The sequence below is a fragment of the Ostrea edulis genome, chromosome 10, assembly GCF_947568905.1.
Source record: "Ostrea edulis chromosome 10, xbOstEdul1.1, whole genome shotgun sequence".
Taxonomy (NCBI): Eukaryota; Metazoa; Mollusca; class Bivalvia; order Ostreida; family Ostreidae; genus Ostrea; species Ostrea edulis.
Genome location: NC_079173.1, coordinates 38,041,656 through 38,063,383, shown reverse-complemented (window position 1 = coordinate 38,063,383; position 21,728 = coordinate 38,041,656). Strand labels below are relative to the sequence as shown.

General features: G+C 33.9%; 1 protein-coding gene across 11 annotated transcripts in view; it reads right to left on the bottom strand.

Annotated features, from left to right (window-relative positions):
* Positions 1–7,731: 7,731 nt before the first annotated feature.
* Positions 7,732–21,728, bottom strand: part of LOC125666003 (RNA-binding motif, single-stranded-interacting protein 3-like) — a 100,857-nt gene continuing 86,860 nt past the window's right edge. For 10 of the 11 annotated variants that reach the window (XM_048899066.2, XM_048899068.2, XM_048899067.2 and 7 more), the window contains 4 exons: positions 19,664–19,823; positions 13,279–13,365; positions 12,145–12,212; positions 7,732–11,325 (listed from right to left, as the gene is read on the bottom strand). In XM_048899066.2, coding sequence (XP_048755023.1) covers positions 11,316–11,325; positions 12,145–12,212; positions 13,279–13,365; positions 19,664–19,823 — 325 coding nt within the window. In that variant the 3' untranslated portion in view covers positions 7,732–11,315. Of the gene's footprint in view, positions 11,326–12,144; positions 12,213–13,278; positions 13,366–15,411; positions 19,824–21,728 lie in introns of those variants that run through there. The other variant, XM_056151242.1, reaches the window with a different exon arrangement.

The window sequence follows — 21,728 nt, the reverse complement described above, 5'->3', positions numbered from 1 at the left end:
CCTGCCACGACTTGGAACCTCCATTTGTAAAGTCATATCGGAAAGACCCCGTGATCCTCACTTCCTAAAACCGAGTACTTGACGAAGGAACAATCACTGCTTATGTTTTTGTCTCCTCAAATACGGAAACTCCGTGTCAAGAAATGTGGCCCCGCGCCATGATAGGATGGTGGTAGGATAATGAACTGTCATTTCTACAGCTCAGAGCGCCTTGCGTCGATGAAATTTACTGACACATTGCTGACACATTTACTGACACATTGTTGTCACATTACTGACACATTTACTGACATATATACTGACACCTTGCTGACACATTGCCTAAAGCTGGTGCCGTCTCTTTATGAGAAAAAAATCCTGAAATGGGACGTCAAACAAACAATACACAAACAATTTTTGGAAAGAGATACCTTAGAATATCTAAACATCAAATATTTATCATGATAATCTCCAGCAGAAAACCCTAAGTCTACAATGAAAGGTGAAGATAACGAACAGTGATCAATTTCATAACGAGTGGTTAGAACATCGCGCTCAATATCCCACGGCCTCTCACCTCTGATCGGCGCGGTTTCGAATCCTGATCGCGCCTGTAAGTGAGAAAGTTTCCCAGTTTACTTTCGGAAGGTCGGTGGTCTTTTCCCAGGTACATTATATCTGGGTTCTCTCTTCCACCAATAAAAACTGGGCGCCACCAGATAACTGAAAAATTGTTAAGTGAGGTGAAAAACGGCAAATTCAATCAACTATATTGCCAATATTGTAATCCTTGCTTAAGGTTCTTTCGTTGGTGATATTTTAGACTAATTTACATGATCTAGATATAGGACTATCGGCGGATGTGGTCGGTCACCAGTGGATGTTTACTCCTCCTAGACACCTGATCCCACCCCTGGTGTTTCCAGGGGTCCGTGTTTGTCTGATCCCACCTCTGGTGTGTCCAGGGGTCCGTGTTTGTCTGATCCCACCTCTGGTGTGTCCAGGGGTCCGTGTTTGTCTGATCCCACCTCTGGTGTGTCCAGGGGTCCGTGTTTGTCTGATCCCACCCCTGGTGTTTCCAGGGGTCCGTGTTTGTCTGATCCCACCTCTGGTGTGTCCAGGGGTCCGTGTTTGTCTGATCCCACCTCTGGTGTTTCCAGGGGTCCGTGTTTTTCTGATCCCACCTCTGGTGTTTCCAGGGGTCCGTGTTTTCCTGCTCTCCGTTTTTATTCTTTATAGAATTTAGTAGTTTGATCACTTATAGTTATCTCCACTTTTTCATAAGATGGACTAACAATTTTGGATTTGTGAACAGTTGATCTGTTTCATTTTTTTAGGGGAACACTTTTTCACCAAATTGCTTATAACCATCTTATAGGACTAAAGCATGTGTCTGATATTTCGTAATTTGAGGGCATCCATGGTAAGTCCTCAGGAGGTTGCAATATCTTCATATGTTCACCTATCATACTATAACTGATGAGCCCCCAAGAATTCTGTCAGATTTATTAAGTAGAGGTCTAGAGATCACCGCATCCTGTGTGTTATTCTGTTCCTATACTTACAGTGTACTTCTCGGGGTGGTATTCTGTTCCTATACTTACAGTGTACTTCTCGGGGTGGTAGTCTGTTCCTATACTTACAGTGTACTTCTCGGGGTGTTAGTCTGTTCCTATACTTACAGTGTACTTCTCGGGGTGGTATTCTGTTCCTATACTTACAGTGTACTTCTCGGGGTGTTAGTCTGTTCCTATACTTACAGTGTACTTCTCGGGGTGGTAGTCTGTTCCTATACTTACAGTGTACTTCTCGGGGTGTTAGTCTGTTCCTATACTTACAGTGTACTTCTCGGGGTGGTATTCTGTTCCTATACTTACAGTGTACTTCTCGGGGTGGTCTGGGCACTTGCGAAATAGATATGGGTTGCTAAGCCTACAATGTACATTCTTCGGCTGTAGGGCTGATAGGACCAGTACATTGGGTTATTGTATCGGCCATAAACAGAACAACGGCAATGACATGTTGTGCACCCCCCCCCCCCCCCCCCCCCCCGATATTCAAGGAAGACTTACAGGCTGTTTCAGGTTTCCCAACCTATGTGTACTATTATGAGTCTCAACTTGGGTACTTGAAGGCAAGATATATTCCCATTGTTCCAAAATATGCTCAAATTCTGCAAGGAATAATTGTAAAAAAAAAAAAAAAAAAAAATCACATTCCCACAGAATATGTTCTATTGTTTCCTCTTCAGAATGACAATAATTGAAGTAGATCTACTTTGAGTCAATTTTTTTTTATTTTGAATAAAAAAGAGTTTGTAGCTAAGATTGGGTTTATAATTCTGTATTGAAACCATTGGATTTTTCTATCTTTTGTCACTCTGAAGGGTATTTTATGAATTATTTTCCATTCTTTAGTGTTAACTTCCAAAAGCTCACTCCATTTTGTTTTGCCTGATGTGATTGAAGTATTTTGATTTATAATTGCATAAAAAAGTTTTGATTTGTTGCATTTCAACACTGTATATATATTTGACATAATCAATTGATTTGTGAGCTTTTTGATAGTTTTGTCACAACCACAATTTTTCACACAAGCTTTAACAGCATGAATAATGCTACTATATTCTAAAAAATTAATCTATGTATTTGGATAAGTATTGCAAAACGATTCAAAACCAAGAAATGAACCATCTTCATTGATTATATCATTAAGTTTTCTGATGCCCCTGTCAAACATTTGTTAATTATAAAATGGTTTTCCACCAATATAAATATTTGGGTTAAATAGAGATGCATCAGCAGCAACATCAGACGTTTTACTAAGGTTATGCAATGTAAGCCATGATTTAAATACATCTATCCAAATTTTATTATTCAATGTTTTCAAGAATATTGTAATGTATTCAATTCCACAGTTTATTAATTTGCCGAAGTCCAGATTTGGAATAAAATGTTTCATCCCTCTATTATCTTATCCAAAACAATTTCATAGATGCTATGAATGCCATTAGGTTTACCGTTTTTAAACTTCCATCTTCATATGTTTTAACAATGACCTCCTTTTTTACCCTATGTGTTTTATTATTCCATATAAATAAGAAAAATATCTTTTCTAATTCCTTAAGGTAGAGTTCAGAAGGATTTGGGATTGACATTAAAATATGGTTTAGTAATGGTAAAACCAATGTCTTAATAACTGTAATTTCCCTATGGGAGTTAAAAAACCTTTCCTCCCTTTGTTTGATTCTAGATTTGATCTGCACTAATTTTGGTTCATAGTTTAATTGTGGTATCTTATCTAATTCCATGTCAAAATGTATTCCTAACAAAGTAAATCTGGTGGTACCCCACCTAATCCTGTAATTTGGCAGCAAAGTTTCATTACTATATTTTTTGGACGATAAGACTGATTTACAGATAGCTATTACAAAAACATCTTTTATTTTTGGTTTTATTGAAAATAATAGTATGATACAAAACACTAATGTCTTATGGCTTAAATACTATGTGTACACAGCAAGATGCACTGAGAAGTCCTTGAGTGTGCGTGCTGCAATTTCACAAATGAATTTTGTTTATGTAACTCAAAAAAATTATTTCGTATAAAAATGGTAAAAAGGAAAAGTTTGATTCCCAATGGAATCGATGGAACCTTCTGTTTTCTTAACTTCTCTCTCTTTCTCTCTCAAATCCCACATACCTTCAGTTTATATGCTTTGTTTCTTTCTTCTTTTTTTTTTCTTTCTTTTTTTTTCTTTTTTTTTTCTTTTGGTTTTTTTTGGGGGGGGGGGTTCTGGATATAATATTAATGTATATCTGATGTACCGGTATGTGCACAAAAAATAATATTAAAAAAATATTCCCATTGTTCCCATAATATAGGTTTGTCAGTCCAGATCATTCACAATCCAATGTTTTATTCCATAGCTTTGCCTCTTTCAGCTTCCTGTATTTCCATGTACTTTTGCTTTCTGTGAGTGGAATGTGCATTAGAGTTTTCAATGAGTTTCCTATGTTTTGCTGGCATCGAAAAAGTGTGTGTGTGAGTTAGTAGATCTCGACCGTGATGTATGTGATCCTTGGTCATAGTTGCATTTACACATAAATGCAAATTTGACTTAACGTCACTTTTAACAAATCATATTCTGCTTTGCCTGTTTTCCGCCTTTTCCTTCCGACCATCATTGACTAGGGCTTAGGGCGGGTGTGACCGGTTGACAGGGGATGCTTACTTTTCCTAGGAACCTGATCTCCCCTCTAGTAAATTCAGGGGTCCGTGTATGTCCAACTCTCTATTTCGTATTCTTTATAGGATTTATGAGAATGGTCACTTTCGTTATCTTTATTTTGATAAGTAATAATACGTGAACAAAAACACATGCAAACAAGAATATCTTTAGCAATTAAATATTTTTAGTTTTCGCAAAGCCACCCCAGAACGGTGCATTATATTCATTAATCACGTATGTTTGATATCATTGAAGTTTTCGTTCAAAAATAATTTGGTCCACAACTGATAAAACCAAACGCCTTCAAAGTTTGTTTTCAGTGTACGAGAATACCTACATGTACTTTGGAGAAAATCCGTTCGAATTCTTATAGGACGTGCGAGTCAGAACACAGCTGACATTTCGCAATCTATTTCCCGTTTATGTATCTCCATATATGTGACGTGATGGAGTCGTTTTGACTATTGACCGGTCGCCCAACCGTGAGCCATCTATCTTGATCAGGTAAACGGAGTAATCCGTAGTTAAACTCAGCATGCAAAGAACGATCTGACAATTATGAAACACTTCAGACAGAATTCGGCTTAGTGATATTTCGTATTTACAAATTAGATAACGAGGATAGAATTCGCGAAATACTGACTTTAAACGAGACTGTTTAAACGCCTGTAACATCAATTTATTTGTCAATAGCCTGCCTCGATTAAAAAATTTGCCATATGCAGAACATGCTTTCGCGTATCTAATCAGTTTAGGGACATAAACACCATATGCACGTGGTCATGTAGTATTGCTATATAATTCTGGGGAATTGACGATACATAAAACATTTAGATATGAAACAGATGTGGAAGTCTTTGCAGTGTCCTATATTTCGAGTTCAGTGAGATATATTGAATCGACATATGAATGAAAATGAGTATTGCTAATCGATAAAACGTCGTCCATATAGCTTAATGTCGAGTTGAAGGTCATAGCAAGAGATTTTCTCTTCTCATGTTGAAGCTTTTCAATACATTTTGCCATATAAGAATATAAAACAGGTTCGCTAATAATGGAGCACGATTTGTGCACAAGAGAATTTCAACAGACTGTTGGAAGACCTGATAACCAAAACAACGTAAGTAATATCATATATTTCTTTTCGTTTTTCAAATAAAATAAAAATTCTATTCTTTCGAATTTTTCATGGTTCTACCTGAATGATTTTGTACTGTCAGCATTTTGCTATTCATTGAGCGTATTGTTACATTGTAATGTTATCGGGTACTACTTTATGATTCAGTTATTTGTCCATCAGGGTATTTAAATCTGTATTCGAATTTTGAATGTCATTAGCTATACGACCAGTAAGTTTCCTTCGAAACCGTATTCATTTTTGTGAATGAGTTTTCTTTTCAGACACATGTTTCAAGTTAGTGTTCGGAAATCCTGGTTTCCCTTCGGACGACATGCATTGTCAACTGAAGCTTCCATTCCGGGTTGCCTGTCTATGGATTGAAAGAATCGCGTACTATTTTGTACATATGTGAATAAAATTAGCTAACATTGTCGCAACCTAAATATATTTTTGTGTTTTATTTTATTTTGATAATAGAACAGGAAATATTTTATGTTCGTCTGAGCAAAGCGAAAGGGAACATAAATTGAGGAACTTCAGCATCTTTTTATATCAACTTCAGAGTATTTGGGCGTGGAATCAGAGTGGTGTTTAACAAAGTAAGTTTTTTGAATGACTGATCATCTCCTTTTTCCATTTTTGTTGAAGAATCGCCCTATGCTTAGGCATAGACTTGAGCTTCTCCCTCATCAACTTCCCATATTTATGTACCAATATTCCATTATCACCTGCATATGGTGGTTATGTCTCTCAACCGATACGATACGCAAGAACTTGTTCTGCGTATGATCAGTTTTTAATCGAGAAAGGCTACTGACAAAGAAATTGATGTTATTGGGGTTTCAACAGTCTTGTTTAAAGTCAGCATTTCGCAAATTTTATGGTCGTTATAACGATCTTGTTTGTCTATACAAGCTGTCATTCATACCAATTGTTAGGCCATTCTTTACACACTGATTTTGACTACGGATTTTTCCGTTTACCTAATCAAGAAATAGGGCACACGGCGATTGTGACCGGTCGACAGGGGATGCTTACTCCTTCTAGGCACCTGATCCCCCCTCCAAAAAAATACTCATAGCAATGCTCGAGACGCTGCAACAGGACCAGAATTCGAAGTCTTGCTGGAAAGCGCACATAAGTTCAGAAACACATATATCAATGTCACCTAATTCTTTATCTAGTATTCATGTTTTATTGTGCATAGTAGTATTTGATTTAGATCTATTATTGTTAAATATCCTTGGTACATGAATATGGTTTCAATAAAACAATTTGATACATCCAAAAATTTTGTGCCAACTCAAAAAACCCAAAAGAGAAGTTCCAGTTATTCTGATTGGGGGAAAATGTATTACAAATTTGTAGAATATAACTTTGTCCCTTTTTTACAGTCGTCTTACTATATTCACTGACTTTATTTCATTCATTTCACCAAATGTCGTCGATTTTCGGGGTCGTCTACATCGGTGAACGTTATCAGTGATATGAGTCCTGAACTGTGAGCCGTAACTCTTTTATCTTGACTTCTGAAACCTACTGACAATTGACTTGATTAAACTTTGTGTATGTTTTGGAGGAACATGCCATTCACTGAATATAATAAAACTTGAGCATAGGCCTATATTTTACAACCCTTCATCGACAATGGTGACGTCTCCATGAGTGAAATAGTCTCGAGAATATAAACAATCAATTCAATACTTCTACAGGTGAAATAGAATAAAGTTTATACGGCCCCTTCCAAATGGGATAATCATAAAAGAAAATATCATATGAAGCAACATGTATTCAAAACCAGAGCCAAGAGAGTTGACACTTGTGTATAATGAGAATGCAAGTTAATTCAAATAAGCCCCAGGGTCATACAGTGGTTACAATAAGGTCTTTAAGTTGTACACAGGAACATGCAGAAAATTTCTTTTAAATATTTTTTCTCAGCATCCTCATATAGTGTATATTCAAGTTTGTTTACACCGTCACCCCAAACTGTGCTTTCCATTTCTACACAGGAATGAGTTACGCCATACATAGATAATTGTTACATATACTGCCAGTACCGGTAGATGTATTCATTCGCATCTCCTCTACAGGATTTTGTTATATTTCTTGACAAGTTTGTCAACTTCATCCTTTTAGTTCTTACAACTTTATTGTTATTTCGGCTTGAGCATCACTGAAGATACATTATTTGTTGAAATGCGTATCTGGTGCATCAAAATTGGTAACGTATAAGTTTTACATGTGAACAAGTGGCATCTTCATGACACATAAAATTTTCCTCTTTTCAGCTCTTGTCAACCACTCTACAATGCAGGATAAATTTTCCTTCTTATGAATACACACTATTTGTACTTAGTACAATTTACATTTCTCTTCCTGTACAAACAATAAAACAATGTTTTCAATCAACTAAGTGATTTTATTTTGAAATGAATCATGGCATGTTTTCAAATGAAATAAAAAATCTATAAAATGAAAATAAGACTTAAATTTGTGTTTCTATGACCATATCTGCATGACATTTTACATGCTCACTTCCTCGACCTTTTACATGATCACTTCCTCAACATTCAAACACGGAGATTTGGTATGAATTACACTCCTGATGTACACACAATTCCGCAAGTGTATTTCAGTTTATCAATACTTAAGGCCAATTAATTAGCTGCATCTTTAAACAATTTTAATTTTGGTCCCAACCATACTGTCCGATCAATGATCATAACATTGTTGGTTTTCCTAATCATTAATCATATAATTGATTATTAACAATGTAATGAATATATTGAATAAAAAAAAAATTAGCCTTAAATAGAAATAAAACTTGAAAGACAATCATTCCTTCTCATAGCTAGTTAAAAAGAGTACTTTAAAAACATCAAAATCCTACTTTTACCCACATGAAATACACATTACAGACAGACTAAATTCAAGTTCATCATATGTACAGGTTTTCTTGTTCTATGAAACAATTCATATGGATTTAATAAAAGCAGTTTGTATGGCTGTTGCACATATACAGTCTTGTACAAACATGGAAGACTGTTTTGGACCAAAAAAAAAAAAAAATAATAAAAAAAAAGATTCTGAATGTAGACCACCACTAGACACAAAGCACAGACACTCCAGTATGCGATTAAATGGTTTATACAGATTTTTTGTTGTAGTTATTCATCTCCCTGAGAGTGGTGTTCAGTGAAAATTCTAATAATAAAGCAATCTAATCAATATGCTAGAATTTCACTATAATACACTAGTCATCTGCACTAGCTGTCACTAAAAGTCTTTCAATCTGAGTAAAATGAAAATCTTCATTTCTGTCTAGCATTCATGTACAAACTCTAAAATAACCTGGATGTGTTGAAAATAGAATATTGCTTTACAACATTCAATAAAAGTATTTCATAACAATAAAATCAAAGTAAAATTTCAACTGCAGTTCATTAAAATTGTTTTAAATACATTTAACATCTACATAAACTTTTAAATGCCCTTTGAACATTATAATTAAGAAAATATTAAAAATCTTATTAAATATATTTGAAATACTTCAAACAGTGAACAATACACTCAAAGATAAAATGGCGTACGCCTACATGCATTAGATGCGTATCATATTACAGTATTAGAAGCTTGAAATTTGTTTCCACGAAGCAAACAAGAATTCATTTAAAATCATACAATATTCCATCTGTTGGATAACTTTTGCAGTATGTAATGAGATATATACTGATGTTTATCTTTTTTTTTTTTGAAAAATCGTTTTTATTTCCAGTATTATAATAATAAAAACAATACAAGATGCTTCCATCTATCCATTCTAACCTGAAATCTCCAAATTTCACATATTTTACAAAGAAATAAAAGTACTCATTTCTGTCCAATTCTACCCCACGTTTCACTCTTTGTCATACAGAAATTGCATTCCTATTTATGCATGATTCCATGATTTTTTCAACTTATTTCATGCAAAAATCAACCTTTCTATGAAAATCATGATTACTATCCCAATGAAATCAACACATTTATTTTAACAATAACAAATGCCTCAGAACAAAATTCCTAAAACTACAAGATATTTGCTTCCCATAGAAAAAGCACATATCAAAAGATGAAAATATTGAACTACATCAACTAAAGCTACCAATCATATACAAAGCTACAGCACTAGTGCAGAAAGGTCATTATCCATCACAGTTTTGAAATATTCTCCCATTTTGATCACTATAAAAATTAAGGAAGGCCACCATATTAATGACAATTTAAATTTGATCAAACCCCGACCTATTTGTCATTTGGAACGATTTCCCCGACAGAGAAGCTATACACCTATTAAATGTGAAGCTGTACTCCTCTACACATTTATAACAATATACGAGTAGAGCATCTCCATAATTCCACTACTCTACCAATAGTGACTGAATAATGGACTCCTGAAACGACACTACCAGATAGTCCACATCACATCACGTCTAGATGAATTAAATCATGTGTATTTCTCTACAATATCATCCATGCTTGATTACACAGGCGTACAGCATCTCAACTTTCTCCGATCTCAGACACTGATGTTCAACTTATAACTAGGTCAAATGTCTTAATTAAAAGATGAAAAACATAAAAACAAACAATAATTGCAGAGCATTGAAATGTACTCCGCAAAAATCTAAACACATTCAAAGGCTAAAACTAAATCATAAAAAATGTATGTACAAATAGGACACAATTTTAAAAGCAACATTAGGTGAAAATAATGGCATGTTTGCGCTAATTACAATGAACAAGAGACTGAAGATGTGACAAAAGACTGTCGACTCATTATGATTCAACGACAGAGGAAATTCTGAAGCAATGTAACCTGCTAAGGTGTAATAATTACCACGAGGAATACTTAAAAATCCTTGAAGTTCAGTACATTTTCAATTATCAAAGATGGTACAGTGTATGTTGTGTGTGTAAACCTCCAAATTTTAAAATATAATTTGAATTTTGAAGATTCTTTAGTAAGTATTATGTATTGCATTAATTTATATAGACGACATATACCATGTACATCACACAAGTTCATGAGCAATTTTTACTAGTAGACCTGATTTTGTAGAGTTATATTCTTATAAAGCCCCCCCCCCCCCCCCCCCCCAACCCCACCCCCGTAAAAGAAACTCATTATGTTAAAACATTATTTTATGATTTGTTATCTTGTTGAAAATAAAATAAAATTCCACTTTTTTTTCTTCTAAAATTGAAAAATATTGTATCCAAACCAAAAGAATCATCAACAAAGAATATGTTTGGTACATTAACAAATATAATCTCATTTCACCAAGCACTGAGTGACGTCATAAAAACAATCGATCCACCACTAAAAAAGCCATTGTCATTTAGCGATTGTACTAATCAACATTAGATTTTGATTTGAACTGTTGAAATATATATATATATATATCAGTTACACAATTAACAAATGGGCGAGGTAGAAGAAACAGAATGTACTGCCAACACACATATAACAGACTTCACTTATCGTGTTACTTATTGCATAACATTATCACCTTGTCCAAGACGTTCATTCCGGACACTGGCCATACTCCAACATCAAATAAAACGATCAACTGATCAAAAACTACTACTTTTTTTACACACCTTTTTTTACGGTACTACTGTTAATAAAAAAACACCTAATATTAATCTGATAAATCATAAGAGTTCTTTTGGTTACATTTATAGAGGAATGCTGCCATATTAGAAAAAAAAAGAGAAAACATTATAAATGGACACTAAAGTGTTAATTTGTGCAATACAAATTTCACCCTATGTCCTTGTTACAGAAGAAAAAAGAACGAATGTGTTACAATGGGATGAAAATTTTTCCATCCTGTCAACAGGTATACAGCAGGGGGCATTGATGACTTTGGATATAAAATATAGCACCATTCAACAGTGTTCTAAATCGCGGGAGTCTGGTGCGTGCAGGTTTGTGTTTTACGTAAAGCTGAAATGGAGAAATTAGAAAAGGAATTAAAAAAATGTCTCACAAACAACATTTCTTTTTTTTAGTTTTAATATAATACATATGCTAAAACTGAATCATTTATAGTCATTAAAGTTTGTTAATTTTGAAGACTTAATTTGTTTCACCCAAAAAGAGAATTCTACTAATTAAAGCATTTATGCACTGCACTTATTCATGGCTGTAGCATTTATAATTAATAAATTTGTCATGTGGTCTCTGCACTACAAAGTCAATTTTTAAAATGTCTATCACATCTATATAAATTGGTTTAAGACTATCATATTTATGTTCCACTGATTTCCCTTCACTGTTAACTCTACACCTAGCAGTTGTGTGTTTAAGACAATAAATGCAACAGCTCTGATTGTATCCTGGGAAGTGTCACCGTTAGGATTATCAATAAAATCAAACTAATGAGAATATAAAAGAGAGATTTTTTAAATATCTTCTTATACATACAAATGTTAAATCATATTGATTTAAATAAATTTAAGAAATTTAGCCATATTTTATATTTGAGAGATACTGTATATTTAGTGTCAGAAGATGAAAAATGGGGGGGGGGGGGTGTTGTTGTTGATATTAATATACAAGATATAAATGTTTTCCAGTGATTATGGCATAATGACACGTCATGGAAAATATGCCAGTAGACCAGCAATTGCAGTTTATCATGTCATATCTACTGTAAAACTTATTTCTTCTGCAACTTCCTGCTTCAAATTCTTATCCCAGTTGAATTGTATAGGCAGCATGTAAGTCAGAATTTGTATGAAACTTTCCAGTAAAAGTTCTTACCTTGACTGAGTTGCATACGCAGCTTGTAAATTAGCTTGCAGTTGCTCATCTCCACTGGCTTGGTCAGGCTGAAACAAAATATGACTTAATGTAATTCATATTGTACTTTTAAAACTGATCAGCACATCATATTGAAATGATAAAATGTTACCCATTTCAATGCAATGGTTTTATGCAAAACCTGTTTGTTAGATAATACAGAGATGTCTATACGTCTGTTTGTTCGTTCAGGGTATTCGGTTTCTATTTTCCTTTCTCTGTTACATAACAAGCTAAAACTCTTTGCGAGTCACTCTAGATCATGTTGCAATTTTGATCCATTTCCTCTCTTGCAGGAGTTTTGCCTCTTTATTTGAAAATTAATGTTACATAGAGGGTATGTAATTTGTCCATCTGACTCCTCCCACAATTTTCAAGTAAGGACCTTATTTTACAGAGTGTTTCCATAGGTATTGAATATGTGCATGTGATAAGGATTTTGATGTTCTTCAATTTTTGTGAAAATTATTCATTGTTGAACTTATAGTCAATTTTGAGGAAATATCATAAAGTGCATATTTGTCCATTTACCTCTTCTCAAAGTCTTAAAGCTACGGCATTTGTAAACAACATGAAAATGTGTGTATTGCAAAGATTTTCGAATTCTCTTTGATGTTTGAAATATTCACACGTTTTCGAACTCTTGGTTTATCTATCTATCCTGTCACAGATAGGATACTTCATTCATGTCATGCAAAAGAAAATATGTCACAGCTTCAAGATTGCCGATTCTACAGTTTAGTAAAGTTCTACAATAATGGCTTACAAAAAGACACCCTTTAAGCCAGGACCTTTTATCTTAAATTGTGTGTTTATTACAGATTATTAAACATTCCTATAATGCAAGCATTAATCTATAGATCGATCTTTTTACAGGTTGTATTAAGGTAAAGTGCTGTCCGTTTTTCCATGATATGACATATTACATTTAGTTAAGTTCTACAACTCCTACCATTTTTGCCACGTTTGCTAATCAATGTTGTCTAACAAACACTTTATAATAAAACCATCATATATAACCTTACATGTACCTTTTACAGTATTCTTGTAAATTCATGATAAAATAAATGGTAATTAGAATTTGATGCTATTTACATCGATTTGAAGCCCTTGGATCATGGCGCCTCCCTGGTATGGAATCTGTGAATAACCAGTCTGGGCCAGTGGGGAGGTGGCGAGGTACTGAAAGGGAAACAGACACATTAATGGCATTCTCCAGGAGTGAGGCAGGGTTTCAATACAATAGAAAAATTCCTCTACTTGCATATTCCATCAAAATGAATTAATTTAAATTCATATCTTTTAAATTCATATACATATATGTACCTACTGAACTGCATATAAGGAGTTGCTATCAATATAATATTCATGTGCATTTGGGTGAATTGTTGAATCAGAAAACTGGTCTTTTGTTTAGAATCTATATATCTGCTGTGTTTGTCATTCCACTGATTAAAAAAAAAACTACCGTAATTTTGTCCCGAGTAACAGTTCTAGAGAATATATAGGTAAATCCACACTGGTTATTAATATTATCTAATACACATTAGTCAAGCTGCACATTTGAATTTACAATAGATATATAAAATCTAAGAAACTATCACAACTAAAAAGTATGGTTCTAAATACATGTATATATATATAGATATTATGTAGATTTTACATAACTAATAGTTGAAATTTTTTTGCTGTCTATTAGAAGAAAATGTAGTGATAAAATACATAGTTCCAACAAAATTAACCAGCCCTGCACAACAATCCTGTCTGCTCTATGTGTTGTCATAGTGACAGGGTTACTATGGTAACATCAGTCAACAGATCACCAAGGAAGGGGTGTACCAGGTTACAATGGTGGAAGGTAAAGTCATCAATTGTCAATCTTAAACAGGCAGCTTCCTTTGGCTGTGTGAGAACATTTAAAGCAGTTAAATCAGAATTAGATTACCGATATGAAGAAATTTAGTATATGAGAATTGATGACATCACAGTCTATTATCTTGTGAGGGCTTGACAGTGGTTACACAATCTGTGCACTTGTTATAAGCATTAGTTACATTGGAAGAGGCCTGCTAAGAAAAACCTGTCATTTTTCTAAACTTGAAAATTGGAATATTTCGTCACTTGTCTCAATTTTCAGGCCAATATGGTTAACTTTTTTAAAGGGCAAGTTTTGGTGAGGAGATCTCTTCCATTTGACATCCAGATATATATTTGTATAATAATATTGGCTGAAAAGACAGTTCTGGCTAAGATCAACCATACATCTATCAAACAAAACAAAACAAGCGCTCTGTGTTCAGTGGGAGCTACTCATTGTATGGTTCACAATATTGGTTTTTGGTTTATGTTTCAATACTTTACAGATCATCAAAGGATGGTTTGACTGAAGTTAGAAATATCTATGAATGTTCTGAGCCATGCTTCTGATCAAGCTTGGTTTTTCTTTATGTGCAATTCTCTTCTTCTGTCTTAATTTTTACTCATTAAAAAAAGACTCCATGAGAGCCAATTGAAATAGGAAATGATCTTAAACAGAAACACCATCCAGTGATGTTATCCCAAAGCATCGAAACTCACAGGTTTAGAGTAAATATATATATAAATATATGTGTGTAATCTACATCTCATACAGAGTACAGAAAAATGAGTGTACAAATATTGATATATGGAAATTAAACACTGGAGCAATGCAAAGAGAGGACTCAGTGTCCTAGTGGATTCAAATCTCAATACTACTTAATCTGTGTGTGTGTGTGTATATATATATTTATATATATATATATATATATATATATATACACACACACACACATATATATATGTATGCATCCACTAAAAGCACTAAGAACTTTCTTTTCAAGCATATATATTTCACAACATGCACAAAAATAATTGGAGAAATAAATAAAAAGAAAGTGTTACAGGAAAAAGCCTAGATATCATGAAAAAAACCAACACCACACAATTACCGGCCGCCTCTCCCGTCAATGGTTTTTTGTCCTCGAGTCTGGATTCTCATTCAGGTCTGCCGACTATGCTTGTGACAATTCTGTCAAATACTCTCAGAATTTTTCCCGTAGTTTTCGATGAGTATGATAAAGTCCGTTTAGAAAATCGTTCCACATGTTTAGTTAAATGTTTCCACTGCGTCCATATTCACTCCTGAAGACATTTAAGAACTCCTCTGGCATTGTCCATCACCGATCATTAAACAACAGAACTCAAATATATCGTTAACAAATGACTTTTATTGCAAGATTCCAGATGTGTTCCTTATAACGTCATTTGTCACAAAAAATGAAGTACCTTTCTTGCAGTCATTACCCACAGTAAAAAAAATATATGCTTAATGCATAAAAAAAATAATTAAAAAAAACCAGACCAGAAAGCTGTATGTTACTGATTTACAGTAACATGGAGTAAAACAAAAACACAAAAATGTCAAATATATCATGAAATATCATCACTTCTTTTTTAACTGTTAAAAATAAAGGCTCTGAAATACAAACAATCATTCTCAACATAAGGATACATTTTAATGTATTTTCACTAATATACTGGTTAAAAAATTTTTGGTATTAGGAAAATTTGTTTAGCCCGATGAAAGTAATTTTCATATTTACAAGAAACAAGATACATTTTTTTTTAACCATCACCCATTTAAAAAAAATGTTGATTTTTTTTTTAAAAGTTACTACTCATCTACCATCTATGTACAAAGCAAAATTTGCCTTTATAACCAAACACATAAAAACGGGAGGAATTCTCCTCTTATGATGAAGCTGTTGGTGAGATGAATGGAATTTTTGTGAAATGAACGTTTCAGTACATGTACTAGAAAAGAAAATTTACACCCTCACAGTTCTGTACATTACATTTTCCTTCATTCAGATGGCTTTTACTATTCATGGTCATTGGCAGAAGTTTCAGAACAACTTGACTTTTGAGTGTGAAATTGATGCAAGATTAGATGTGTTCTATAGAAAGATTATATTCACATATTTTTCCCTATCTTGATTGCCTGTTTCAAGGGAGAATACTCCTATCATATCCTCAGTCTCTCCCTTGTCTGTTTACAGTAATATATAGCACCAAGTTTAAATGCTCTTGACTGTAATTCCATTTGCATAAGTTATGATTCTCCATGTTAAGTGATGTAACAATATTATACATCTATATATATATTAAAATAATTAATGATATTTGAATATATTTTTCTCTCTTACTGGCAAGTCCATTTAATGGATTCTGAGTATAAAATACAGAATATAATTAATAGAAAAATTTAACATAAAAAAAAAGAAAGAAAAAGAAACTTCTATGAATAATGCACTCGATTTTGTAATTCAGGACCCTACAAGTACCATCAAAACGAGAGAGTAGAATATTGTAAATATAAGAGGAAAAAGGAAAAAAAAAAGTTCCCCTGATTTAAGGTGGATATAAATTGTCAGTTTCATCAATATTATGCATGTAAGTTCAATAGGGCTCTATACACTTGTATGTACATGGCGACTTTCACAGATAAAATGGGTGGTAACACATATAGTGAAATTATTTGTCAACAAAACTTGTCTTGGAGGTAGTAGCACTTTATAATCTGCATTAATATTTATATTCAACTCGATCTACACATTTTTAACAAATTTTCTTTTAAAAAGTGTACAAAATAGAAAAAAAAAATACAAAATAAAAAAAAACAAAAAAAAACCACGAGTTGGCAATAATAGGCACTGATATATCTATCATATATTAAAAAGTTCTTGGAATATAAAAGTTGCCTACAAGACATGTAAAACAATTTAAAGCTATATCATATCCTGTGCTATAATTAGGCATAAATGAACTACTAAAGTTAAGATTCAGCTTTTTTTTTTGGATTTTTTTCATGAATGAAACAAAAATTCCAATGTGTATTTTGTTCCAATACTTTTTCCCCATTTATACATTATGAAAATTTAAAAGACAATCACAATACGTTTATAAATATGCAGTGATTAATATCCTAATCAGTTTATTACTAGAATTTGTGTTTATATTGGGCTACATTCAATTTACTAATTATATTACTTAAATATATATATAAACTGCAAAGACACGAAATGGTCATGAAACATCACAGATGTATATGGGGGGAGATTGCGTACTTTTGATGCTGCCCTGAGAAATTGAAAAAACGGTATATAGGTTGCTTACATGGTCCCACATACAATATCAAAAATCTGCAGTATATTTATATTAATTATGCCTAACTGGTAAACAAATCTTGTCACTAAGAGACTCAATGTTAAGCAAGCATAGAATATTTCATTATGTTGAAAACAAATTAAAAGGACCAGGAACTATATTAAAAATAAAAACAAACTTACGAGGTTTAAATTATCTATGTAAAAGCATATCCACACAAAATCTGTTGCTGTAATTGATTTATCTGTGTAATCTGTTAATTCAGGAAGCCTATTAAGTGTCCTTTAACATAAGAGCACCTGTTTTAAAGAGTTACAGATTAAAAAGAAAGATGGATGAAAATGATTATGTCTATGTACATATTTACATACTTGCATAGAATACTTTCAATTGTCTACCTCGTCTATCAAATAAATCCTTCTACATCTTCTAATGTGGTATTTAGTCAACTCCTGACAAAGCATTCTGTCTCTGGTCTCTTGACCAGGTTTTCAAAAGTCTTCCTTAACCTAAATTCAGGATCTGCCCAAATGTTCCTGTTAATGGCATACAAGTTTTGGCTTTGTTCTGTTTTGTTTGTTTGTGCTTTGGGAAAGGAGCGTTGATGGTACCAAAGCCCGGAACAGAGAAGACCAATTGAAAATGCAAAATGTACCACTTCTGTCTCAAATACTAGCAGCTACGCATTCTGACAAAAATTGAACATTAAATGCAGGCATAAAACAATACAAATTATATAGAAAATGTGTATATAAAAAAAAAAAAAAAAAAAAATATCAGAAAATTGCTGGTTGTCAAGACGAAAACATGGTTACCATAACAACAGTCATGACAACATAATGCCATTCACAACATAGTGAGTGGGGCCTATATAAGTCTTTATACAGTCATGATGTACATAATATGTAAGTAGATTGAATTTTGAGTATTATAGAAGAAAATGAAGGTCAAATAACATAGATCTATTAAATTGACATACTTTGTAAAGGTAATTTTGAAATTATATATATAGATTAGTTGGGTCCTATGAGTCTTACAATCTAACCATCTTACACAAACAAGTCATGTGCCTTCATGTAACCATGACAACACTTTCAAACTATTGTTCATTCATTGCTTTGAATGTTATGTAAGTATAAGAATCATATGACTGCAGTCCATCCAACCATGTTTGCTACACAATGTCAAGTAACTTCAAAAAGTGTTAGAATTTCATTGCTGTTGCCATAGGCCTACCGATCCATCAGAGAGAATGGTGGGATACGCGGTGGAAATGGGGGTAAGTAAAGAGTTGGGGGTGGGTGAGGTGCTCTGGGGCAAGACAGGGGAGGTAGATAGCACCTGCAAGAAAAAAAATAAACTCATTAACTGGGTCGCTGTCCAATTGAGTACCAAACCCCACCCACCCTCACTCTACCCAATTAAAGCTACAGAAAATGTTATCAGTAGTGACCTGCCAGTAAGTACCCATAACACATAATGAACCATTTCAGAAGTAACTTGGATCAGCAGGTAGGCTGAAATTTACTTTTGTGTGAACATCACAGTCACCATGAATCTCAAATTTGTCACGGTTTCGAGTTTGTCGGGTAACAGTAGGATTTCACATTTGGATTTGCGTTTTCTTTCTTTGTCATGCACTGGAGCCTCATGTGTCATACTGCTGTGATCAGTCTTCCTCGAGTGCACCATCATGCAGTCTACATAATTCTAATGACGTAACCATGATAACTGATATCTAAATTTTGCTATATGTGCATTTTGTACAATTATTTTACAAATTGTTGGCACATTTGAAAGGTTTGGAAGTTGTCTTGCAACCATGCAATCCTTCTCAATATATAATGTTCTTGCTATCTAAATCAAATGTACAATTGATCATAAAAAAAATCTCATGTGAAAATACAAACATGACGTAACAGTCGTCACATGTAATCAACTGCCCACATGACTCTACCATTTCTACAGTAAAATAGATTTCATTGTGTAAAACAATAAAGAAATCAAGCAAAAACATCATATCAAGTCTAAAAATGACAACGAAAATATGATAAATCACTCCTTATGTGTAGTCTAAAGAAAAAATGCAACTTTACAGCTAAACAATAAAAAAAAGAAAAAAAGAACTACTAATGAAAATGAATGACAGGGCAAAAATATAGCCATGCTTTATTTTCCCCTTGTTGTCTAAATGTTTTGCACATGGAATTGGCAATGTTTGTGTTTCGAGTTATATCTCTTAGTTCTGGTCAACTAGACCAGACTGTCCGGGAAAGTAGGAATACGGACTCACATGGGCCATGGGAGGCTGCATGATGTATCCGGGGTGAACCCAGCCTGTGGCAGCAGCAGCAGGGTTAGCCTGGGCCATCTGATAGGTCTGTGGGGTGGTGGCCATAGTGTATCGAGGAAGAGTCAGGCCTGCTGGGGTCACTAAGGCAGGAGCTCCAACACTGAAACGAGAAGAAAACCGTCATTCATACATGTCTCTAACTTGAATCCCCTTTATCCAAGGATGATTTGTGCCAAGTTTGATCGAAATTGGCCCAGCGGTTCTGGAGAAGTTGAAAATGTTAAAGTATATAGATGGATGGACAGATGGACATAAAGTTTTTTTTAAAAAGTTTCTTGTACATTTTTGCTTTCATACAATGCATAACAGGCAAGGAACAGTTACACATTCACATAATTTACATCATCAACAATAAATATACATACACTTGCATACATATCTCTTTATTACATAGAATTATATCTCCATATTAGGCCAATTCAACTTAATTGATAGATTATAATCCCCGCCCGCCCCTCAAAAATTGGCCCACCCCAAATTTTTTTTATTTTGCGAAACTTGCGATTTCCGGAATATTTTCATGTCCCGACTCCATTATTTACACTTCTTGTTTACATTTCCGGTATAGGAACTTGAAAAGTCACATGAAGAAAATAGATTTATATGGCTTTCTTAACTTCTCACATTCTTACAGATGTGAATCTTGAAGAAGTTAGGTATATTTCTGTTATATCCTTAAATTAAAGCTTAACCTGGAATTAGTGTATGAAAATAGCATAGATTGATATCCATCTGCCATTAAAAGATGCGGATCTGTTGGAGAAACAAACCTTGTTTGTCTTTAATATTTTTCTCAGAAAATAAAAATTAAAAAAATAGAATCCTCCCACCCGACCCATACTTTTTGCTGACCCTGGATAATAATCTACTAATTAAGTTGAATTGGCCTTACAGAGGCTATCTCTATATCATACCATATCACATAGGATATCTCCACATAGGATATCTCCGTATCACACGGGATATCTCCACATAGGATATCTCCGTATCACACGGGATATCTCCACATAGGATATCTCCGTATCACACGGGATATCTCCACATAGGATATCTCCGTATCACACGGGATATCTCCACATAGGATATCTCCGTATCACACGGGATATCTCCACATGGGATATCTCCACAAAGGATATCTCCATATCACACAGGATATCTCCACATAGGATATCTCCGTATCACACGGGATATCTCCACATAGGATATCTCCGTATCACACGGGATATCTCCACATAGGATATCTCCGTATCACACGGGATATCTCCACATCTCCATATCACACGGGATATCTCCACATAGGATATCTCCATATCACACGGGATATCTCCACATAGGATATCTCTGTATCACATAGGCTATCTCTATATCATACAGGATATCTCTTTGACTATATAACATAGGATATTTCCATATAACATAAGATATCTCCATATTACATAGAATATCTATACATTGTATATTATTTCCATATTAAATGTGAAATGTTTCTATGCTGTGTATATCTCTTTGTATTACAAGTATAGATAAATGAGGTATACAGGAAAACACTGGAATAAACCAACCCCAAGGGCAATACACTACAGTTATTTTGTGAAAATGCTGTCTACCATATTGCCTGACTTAACAACTCCTGCAAAAATCCCCCAAATCATTTACTCCAAGAAGTCTGACTACAGGAGGCTGAAATCATTTCTGAAATGCCATAGAGAAGGAGGAATGTCATTTGTTCAGATAGCATTAGTTTAGGATTCTCTCCTGAGGATAATTAAGCTGCAGAAATATAGGAGAGCTTCTGTTTTATGATGCAGTGTGGTTTATTCCAGCACACATACAGTCACAATTATACACCGATATCAAAGGACTTCGATATCAAAACCATTATGTGTACCTACAAAACTTAAAATTTAACTTCTATATCATCAGTTAATGATAAAGAAACAAAACAAACACAATGTCCTTTACCACTCTGTGTTTTTAGGAATCTAGCGAGAGACCAGTGGATTTG